Source organism: Tarenaya hassleriana, unplaced genomic scaffold (assembly GCF_000463585.1).
Source record: "Tarenaya hassleriana unplaced genomic scaffold, ASM46358v1 Cleome6, whole genome shotgun sequence".
Taxonomy (NCBI): domain Eukaryota; kingdom Viridiplantae; phylum Streptophyta; class Magnoliopsida; order Brassicales; family Cleomaceae; genus Tarenaya; species Tarenaya hassleriana.
Genome location: NW_010968505.1, coordinates 4,641,584 through 4,651,097, shown reverse-complemented (window position 1 = coordinate 4,651,097; position 9,514 = coordinate 4,641,584). Strand labels below are relative to the sequence as shown.

Below are 9,514 nucleotides of genomic sequence, written 5' to 3'. Positions count from 1 at the left end.
GCGGAGGAGGAGAGAAGCCGTACGAAAGGAGGAAACGAGCGGCTGCTGCTACGACTAAATTTAATTGTATCTGAGTTTGCTTCTTCCTTTTCTGTTAGGTTTAGTGGAGTCGAATCCTCTAGATCTTTTCCCTCAACAACTTTTTATTTATAAGAATAAAATATACATTTTTCCTTAAACAAATATATTATTATCGATAAAATATTTATAAAAATAATTTATGTTATAAATATAAAATATAAAAATACTGCGATTTGAAAATATTTGATTGTATTTTTTGAAAATAAGGTAATATTATATATATATATATATATAGTTTTTTATCAATTATATTTGTATAAATAAATAATAATTTTCTCAAAAATCATATTTTTTATGTTTCATTTAAAATTTAAACTTTTTTCTGTAATTTCATAGTTTAAGATTCTATCCTGTTAGGTTATAAAATATTATTTTTGTAAATATAATAGTTTGCATTTTTTGTAAATATAGCTTTAGGTTTTTTTTAATAAACTTAAATGTGGTAATTATTATTTTTAAAATGCAATGGTTAGAGAGTTTTTAAAAAGGATGCACTATGAATCTATTAATGCGTTGGGATTTGTTAGCAGTTTTATTTTGACAGCTAATTGTCCAATTTGGTCATTGAGACATCAATCTCTTGACTAAATTAGTTGAAAAATGTATGTTTCAAGCATATGATAAATTCGAATTAAAGATAATTTTTTTTTTTAATCACAATCTCAACTCTCAACAACAATAACACCCAAAAGTCAAAACTAAGCATCCCACCCTAAACACCTGGAATGTGTTTTTTTTTGTCAAGCACAATCGCTTGGCCGTTATCACGGAAACACCGTCGTTAACGTTTCCGTCAATCTGGTGACGTTTTACAAAGAGGGTTAGTTGACGGCGTCAAAGGGGAAAACGCTCGTCTGTTTCAAAAGACGACATTACCCTTTCTCTGTCATGGAATTTACAACCGAGTGATTTGGCGTCGAATGCAAACAAAAACCCAATCTAATCTTCTCCTTCCGCTGTCATCTCCATTATCAGGGCTCTTGGATTTATTCAGTCACTAGGGGAAAAGAAAACCCTAAAGATTTCTTCCTTCTTCAGATCAAAATCTGAAAATTATCACTTTCAATCTTGAGAAATTCCCCAGAGATCTCTAAAACCCGCGACTTCGAGTTCGGGTTCTTGATTCCTTCATTTGACCAAAGGTGTTTTTGCAGAGATTTCCTTGTGTTATTCGATTTCTTCGTCGTCTTTCTTCTGGATCCACTCTTCAGATGAGCAATCGGAATCGCATTCTGAGAGTCCCCAAATCCGTAAGTTTCATCTGCTTCACTGCTCAAATCGACCAATAATCGACGAAGTTTCGATTTTCTCATTTGCTGAGAAGCCACTGTTTCTTCAATCTGTCCCTTGAATCTGCAGAAGTTGGAGGTCTTCTTCGCATTGTTCGTTTCCTGTAATTCCCGTCGTGAGATGGGAAATTCTGGCGACCCATCTACGGAGAATCTCTAATTCCTCCGAATCCGTAAAATCCAGAAGTCGAGGAACCCTAAATGGTGGGAAATCTACGTACATTCCCGTAGATTTCCGATCTCGAGCGTGAGCAGAAGGGATTCCATCTGAGGTTCATTGATTCTAGGGATTCTGATTTTTGGAGTTTTCTGATTTCTCAAATGTTCTCGAACCAATTCGTTCTCTTCTTCTGTCTCCTCCTCTGCCTCCCGATCGTCTTCTTCCTCGTCGCGCCACGTGTCTTCCCTCCTCCGCCCGGCGACTCCTTCATCCCCATCTCCGATGAGATCGACGATCAAAGCCTCTTCCACCGCGCCGCTGCCGCCTCCTCCTCCCTCTCCCACCTCTCCTCCGGGAACCCTAAACCTAAGCTCAAGATCGCTTTCCTCTTCCTCACCAACTCTGACCTCCATTTCGCGCCAATCTGGGATCGCTTCTTTTCGGGCCAATCACGCTCTCTCTACAACGTCTACGTCCACGCGGATCCATCGGTGAACATCACCAGACCCGACAATGGCTCCGTGTTCGAGAACGCCTTCATCTCCTACGCCAAGCGAACCGCACGCGCCTCCCCGACCCTCATCTCCGCCACGCGCCGCCTACTCGCCACCGCCCTCATCGATGACCCGGCGAACTCCTACTTCGCTGTGCTCTCTCAGCACTGCGTTCCTCTCCACAGCTTCCGCTACGTCTACCACTCCCTCTTCGAGTCCTCCACCTTCGACAAATCCGACCCGGATCCGACTCTGAGAGGGATCCGAGTCCGGTACCGGAGTTTCATTGAGATCATCTCCGAAGAGCCTCGGCTTTGGAAACGGTACATCGCTCGGGGAAGGTACTCGATGATGCCGGAGGTCCCGTTCGAGAAATTTCGAGTAGGTTCGCAATTCTTCGTCATGACAAGGAGACATGCTCTGTTAACGATCAAAGATCGAACCTTGTGGCGGAAATTCAAGCTGCCGTGTTATCGAGCAGATGAGTGTTATCCTGAAGAGCATTATTTTCCGACAATGTTGAACATGAAGGACCCCGATGGGTGTACAGGGTATACGTTGACCCGGGTCAACTGGACGGGGACTGTGAAGGGCCATCCGTACACGTACAAGCCGAAGGAAATCTCGCCGGAGCTGATTTACCAGCTCAGACGATCAAACCACTCAAGCTCTTACCTTTTCGCACGTAAATTTACTCCCGATTGCTTGAAGCCGTTGTTGACCCTCGTAGACTTGGTGATTTTCAGAGATTAAAGAGCTGGTTCCTTTGCTGGTACGTAAACTGGTCTCTAGTCTCTTTCTTTCTTGTAGAGTTTTCGTTTTCCCTGACCATTGTCTTGGGTATGTCTGACTCGGTCAGAGTTCTGAGTCCGCCATTGGTGGGAGCAACAGTATATAGTGGAAATATCAGGGATTGCTTCATCTAATCACTAGAATTTCATGCAAAACATGACACTATTACATCATGATCATGGTGGGTTTTGAGAAACAAAATTTTATGTTCATGGTGGTAATGGAGCCTTTTGGATGGCATCGATTATTGCAGATAGATTTACCAAAACTCTATTAGTTACTTGGTAAATTACAACAGGGGAAGTATTCTCATAGGTATTCGGTTTACAGTTTACATGTATTTTTTTATTTGAAATGCTATCTAGATTGTTATTTCAGTATGAACCAATTCTCAACCTTTTTCTTTGTTGCTGCTTTTTCAGGGAAGGGGTTTGGTATATTGATATATTCTCCCCTCTGCAAGCAAGCGGGGATGAGAAGAAAGAGGAAAGCTGGGGACAAATGTCCTAAACATGTGTAAGAGACGAAGTTGTGTAATCTAAAGATGAATTTAGAGTTTCTGAGAAGAATCCCAACCCAAAGGTTGTAGCTTTACATCTTTCTTTCTTTTCTTTTCTTTTTTTCATTGTGTAATGTCTCTCTCTACATGTTCCTTTGAAGCTGGTACTGTACATAGGAGAGATGTTTTCGCCCTCCCCGAATGCGGGATTTGTAGTTGTATGGAGAAAGTTTCCGTCTTCCCTTGTGTTTTCGCTTTCGTTTTGGACCCTGTGGTTGGGGTCGTGCTTGTGTCGTGGCTTGAAATTCAAGCGGTAGGGGTGGATACGAATTGGGTATCGGAGATTTTTTGTGTTATATGAACATCTCGGGTTTTATGAGAAATTGCACTATTCCGCATCTGTTTTGGGCAGGTAGCCGGAAATGGAGTATCCAAGATAATTTTCGGGTATTTGAGTATCCAAATTTGAAGTTTAAATATAAAACTTCAATCATATATTAGAATATGGTTCTGGTTGTTATTTGAGAATTTCATGTTTTCCCAATTCAACCTCAATTTTGGCATATATGAGTATTGAGTAATATGGGTGTTGGAAGTTGGACCTAATTAAATTAGATTTCTCATGGTATGCTCTTCTTGTTGCCACAAATGATAACACACGTGTTTCACCATTTCTGCCCTTAATACATTGTTATGCGTCTTGGGCAACATATGTCTATGCCCAATGCCAATGTCATATTGTTGTTATTGGACCAAATACATTATATATATATATATAAGATTGGTTCATTTTGGTTGAATAACTTTTGAGCAGAGTTAATTTAATGTGGAAAATTTGTTATGGTTATGGTTGTGGAGAATGAAAAAACAAATTAGGATTTTTTGGGTTTTGGAGAAAAGCATCTCATACTCATAGGTTAAGCTTTGGGGGTTTGAATAATTGCAACCTTTTTGACAAATAATGGTTGTGATTGATTACTCTTTTTTACATAATTAAATCTTTAATCACAAGTTGTTAAAGCCAATTTTCTTTGGGCCTTGAAAACAACGTCTTAGCAAAAAGTGTATATGTATATATATATGCTCTGTCGGTGTGGACATTTCATAAGATATGAACATGAAACTGATTGATTTGCCGACCACTTTGGGTTATGGTAAGGATTTTGTATATCCCAAGGATGGGTTCTCCCACGTGCGACTTTATATCTTAGGCCTATATTGGGCCTCGGAAGCCCAACATTCTTCCTCTTTTTTTTGGACATTTTTCAATGTTTTTGTTTTTCATTTTATTGCAAAAATTTTATTTCTTTTTAAAATTATTATGGTGTTTCAGACTTAACTAATAGTTCAAATTATATTGTCCATTAAAAAACAACTACAAGAATGGATTTTCCTCGTATTTAAACAAATAAAATAAAATTGTACAAACACAACACTCAAATGATATTAGATACTTCAATGAGGTCTCAAACCTCATAAAAACACAGAGTTACCCTCTCTATTTCCCTCCTTTTATTTTCTACAATTCTTTTTTTCACCCCACAAGCTCAAAGAGAGGCAAGTGGTAAAAACCAAGGAGGGAAAAAAAAGGGGAAAAAACATCATCAACAGTAATTATTGGGGTCGATATAATATATATGTGGGTATATATACGCATATATATCATATGCTTATGTCTTTTGGGTGGGAATTATTTATTCAGTTCTTAAGTGGCGATGCAAAAAGTCTCGAAGAATAGAAGAGACCTCCTTTGGTCCTTGCAACCAGTTAACCAAAGGGGAAAAAACATCATCAACAGTAATTATTGGGGTCGATATAATATATATGTGGGTATATATACGCATATATATCATATGCTTATGTCTTTTGGGTGGGAATTATTTATTCAGTTCTTAAGTGGCGATGCAAAAAGTCTCGAAGAATAGAAGAGACCTCCTTTGGTCCTTGCAACCAGTTAACCAACCATCATTCCCTCCGCCGCCGCCGCCGGAGATGATGGCGGAGACTGCCGGCTTCTTAACTAAATCTTGAGCTTGAAATTGGGCCGTTGTGTTTGGGCTTGATGGTTTGTTTTCTATAATGGGCCTGGTGGGCCTCCAATAGTAGTCATAGGTGTTGAAGCATTTGGCGCCAATCGTGTCGTCCACCGTAGACGGCGGTTGCGCCGCCCGAACTAGCTGAGCAACCCTCGGCCTCGGCGGCAGTGATTGAGCCAGCGCCGGAGTTGACACGTCAGATTTACCGGCGGGCTCATCTTTATTGGGCCATCTCAGATTTCGGTTGGGTATCCCTATGGGCTTATGGGCCAACCTATGAACACTGACAAGCCCATTTGGTGGCTCTTCCTCTTCTTCTTCTTCGTTGAACCAGTGGATCTCTGAGTTTCTCTCTTCTCCCTCTTCTTCTTCTGTCTCGTTCATGCGGTGGGTTTGGTCATTCGGATCTGTGAAAGTGAGGACAAGACGACCGTCTTGCCGCCTGGCGCAGAAGTTGTTCTGGGAAGGCATTGAAACAGCCTCGAGAACCAATCTGCCGTTCCTCCGGCGAGTTTTCATGCGCAGGGACTTACCGGATTGGCTCGAAAGCGATGAGATCGGTGGAGGAAACGATCCCACAGGGCACGTTTTCTTGCAACTGGTCATCGTGTTGGTGTTGCAATTCGCGACCCATGTCCCTTGTTCATCGCCCTGCGGTTCTTCTTCCTTCACTCCGAGCACCATTTTCGGAGGCTCTTCATGTTTGTTTTCCTTCTCGTCTGCAGCATCTCCTGTCTCCGGCGAAGGAAACCACGAGAATCCGTCGGAACCCGTCTCCGATCCCAGACTCTCAGTGCAAATCTCGAGGCTTTTCTCGCTCAGAGAGCTCGACGTACGCTTCACGATAGGATGGACGTACGGTGGAGGAAACATCTTGATAGGCTCGGATTTCTGAGACAGAATCGAACTCCATACACCGGATTGGCCCGGCCTTTCCTCGTCGATCTTCTTGTTCTTCTTCTCTTCCTGAATCTGAGCCCATATGTCAAACCCAGACCTGGATTCTTTTTCTCCTCCATCGGACTCCTCGTCGGATGAGCTCTGTGAGTCAGCAACAGAGGCTTGAAGCTCCTCCGACGAAGAAATCGTCTTCATCGGACAAAACCCATTCCGGGAAAGCCATTTCTTGGACGACATGTCGGCGGAGATAGTTCGGCGGAGCGACGCAGCTGAGATGTTCGACCGAATGTCGCTGTCGGATCCGCCGCCGCCGAGAATCGTCACTATGCCCTGCTTCTTCTTGCTTAAGCCACAAGCCATCTCAAAAACCACACCCTTTTCAGTGATTATCCCTTCACTTTCGCCTGCAAAAACACACCCAAAACCCCGTAAGAAAAAGAAGTACATTAATCAACGAAAAACCCATGTGATCATCTCACATCAATCGACAACGGATTCAAGCCCCTCTCTTTTCGGAGGATTTTCTCAATATGATCCGTACCTGGAGATGGGGACGATGATGAATCTGTGGGTTATTGCGGTTTTCAAAGGAATGGTGGAGGAGAAGATGCAAAACGTGTTTGGATGAGAAGAGGAAGAGGAGAGTGGAGGGCGTATATGTATTAGCAGGGGAGATGCGAGGCGTGGCGATATGGAACCATGTACTGTGGGTCCCTCCATGAAATGAAACGACACTTCTCTACACTCTTTAGCCAACAAATTTCAAGACACATCATATGTATTGCCAAGTGCATGCATACACTCCTCTTAATGTGATTTACTAATCCAACAAAAAAAAAAATTATTGACTATGCATATATATATATATATATATATATATATATATTTGTATGTGTATGTATGTATGTATGTATGGCTAGTAGTATTTTCCCTTCATCCACAATGGTGTAATTTATTATTTTATTATGTCTATAAATTGTTGTGTTAGATTTTTTTTTTTGAAAGGCAATATACATATTTTATATTTTCTATCATTTATAAAATTTTTAGTATATTTATTAAAATCTTTTATTTCTTTTTAGTTTTAAATATATTGGCGCGTACAGCGAGCTTTATTAATTTTACAAAATAATGACATATACATCAAAGTTTTAAAAAACTAATATTCTAAAAGCCTTTTACTTCCCATAGGAAGGAAAGGACCCCAAAAAAAAAAAGTGGCCCGTACGAAAATCTTGTGTCCTTAACAATTAAATTCTGAACCGTGGCATTCTCAAACAAACCATCAAAACGTCTCATAGAAATGAACCATGACGTGGCACATCGTGGGAGACATATTTTTCTTTTTTCTTTTTTATATATAAATGCTTTCGTTATGGAAGAGGAAATGGTGAGAATGTTCCAAAAATATGCGTCAAAAGCTGGATGCCATTATCGGGATATTTGATTTTTATAGTATTTTTCTCTCAATGTGTGTGTGTATTGGGACAGTGTATGTATGCAGTTGTAGTTATGTTTTATGTGAATTTAACAGTTGGCAATTCTATTAAATTTAAATTAAATTTCCTCATTGATTATTTTTTTCTGAAATCGAACACTATTTAATAATATATATACATATATATATATATATATATGTCATTGCAGTTGAATCGTGTTGGGTCGGGCAAAATACAAGTTGATGGCTTTGCGGTAAAACGGTGAGGTATTGTCTAAGAGACAACGACGTGTCCATGGCCACATGAAGACTGGATGCTTTTCTGCTCAAGTGGACGTGGCCGAGAATGTATTCGTTCTTATATGTACGTATATATATACACGCACACACGTGTGTATACGTATGCATACGTATTTTCAGCAATTAATGGATCTAGAAAATTTTGTCATCGATAATAATAATAATAATAATACGGTATATTAAGTTAAAAGATATTGATTCGGCTTTATCTATACATTATTTTTCTTAAATTTATATAAATTAATTTAAATAATAAAAAAATAATTTTAATTACGTACTAATTGATGAACATGGTGATCGGGAATGATTAATGGTGCGTACAGCACAGGTACATACAAACATGTACCCGGACATAGAATCTAAAGATATCACTTTAGTTATTATAGGAATATATATATATAGAAATATGTATACACACACGCATAATTAAGTTCATGTGTCGTGAACCCATGATTATGATCTTGTAATTAGATGGTTAATTTAAATATATAAAATATCACTTCGTATGTTTGAATCTATAACGATTAAAACTAAATCCGTTGACCCGACCACCGATCGAGATTCAAAGGGTTTCTCTCGAGTGACCAAAAAGATTGGTCGTGATTCGTAATAGAATTCTAGATTGGTTTCATGATAAATTTAAACCATTTTTTTATCGTATTTTTTTAAAATATTTAATAAAATTATTTTCTGTATCCGACTTGAAATGTTATTAGGGGTGGGTACGGTCACTCGAAATGTCGAGTATCCGCCCAACGTCGTGGGCCAGATATCTAAAATTTCGCATACTCGTCGAGTAGTTCCCAACCCGGGGAACTGAGAGAGGAGGTGAGAGCCGAGATGAGGGCGAGGGGCGGTGAGGGAGATGGTGCAAGATATATAATTTTAGGGTTTTCAAAGATTACATGAGTCACATAATGATTTATTTCTTACACACGAAGCTCAGCTTGCCGACCCCTTTGCAAAAGCGTTACCCTTTTTGGCAACGCAAATGAAGCATGACCGAACGTTACGTTTTGATAACGTTTCGTCGAGAAAAAGGATTAGTAATGGTGCCTTTGGTAACCAAAAAAAAAAGTGTTACCTTTTTGAAAAGGCTCATGAAATTTTTTTCATTTGATCACGTTTTTTTCTCATCATCACCTTTTCTGTGTTTTTTCAGTGTTTTATCGCGATCAAGTAACCAATCTTCACGAAAATGAAATTGGATAATTTAATCGAGAACTGAAAGACGAGATCGATATCGAATATATAAAAAAAACTCGGATATCCGATCTGTGCTGAGTATTAAGTGTTATTGCGGACTCTCTTACGGGATTACGGGGCAACGTAGAAGGGGTAGCCAACATGAACAGACCATCATATGCATGCATGCACGCACGCACGCATATGCATGTTAGTTAATTCAAAATTCATATAAAAAAAGAGATTTAAAAGTAAAAGCAAATGCAATATATATATATATATATATATATATATATATATATATATATATATATATATATATAAAAAAAACAAAAATTTA

The 9,514-nt window shown here is 39.3% G+C and overlaps 2 protein-coding genes across 2 annotated transcripts; one reads left to right on the top strand and one right to left on the bottom strand.

Moving 5' to 3' along the window:
* Positions 1 to 1,031: 1,031 nt before the first annotated feature.
* On the top strand, positions 1,032 to 3,671 carry LOC104799570. The gene is made up of 3 exons (XM_010522169.2): positions 1,032 to 1,331; positions 1,441 to 2,796; positions 3,239 to 3,671. The coding sequence occupies exon 2, from the start codon at positions 1,692 to 1,694 to the stop codon at positions 2,775 to 2,777; it is 1,086 nt and encodes a 361-aa protein (XP_010520471.1). The 5' UTR covers positions 1,032 to 1,331; positions 1,441 to 1,691; the 3' UTR covers positions 2,778 to 2,796; positions 3,239 to 3,671.
* Positions 3,672 to 4,734: 1,063 nt separating this feature from the next.
* LOC104799569 (protein FAF-like, chloroplastic) lies at positions 4,735 to 6,913 on the bottom strand. Its single transcript, XM_010522168.2, has 3 exons — positions 6,793 to 6,913; positions 5,275 to 6,655; positions 4,735 to 5,087 (listed from the first exon to the last, which is right to left on the bottom strand). The coding sequence occupies exons 2-3, from the start codon at positions 6,609 to 6,611 to the stop codon at positions 5,021 to 5,023; spliced, it is 1,404 nt and encodes a 467-aa protein (XP_010520470.1). The 5' UTR covers positions 6,612 to 6,655; positions 6,793 to 6,913; the 3' UTR covers positions 4,735 to 5,020.
* Positions 6,914 to 9,514: the final 2,601 nt, after the last annotated feature.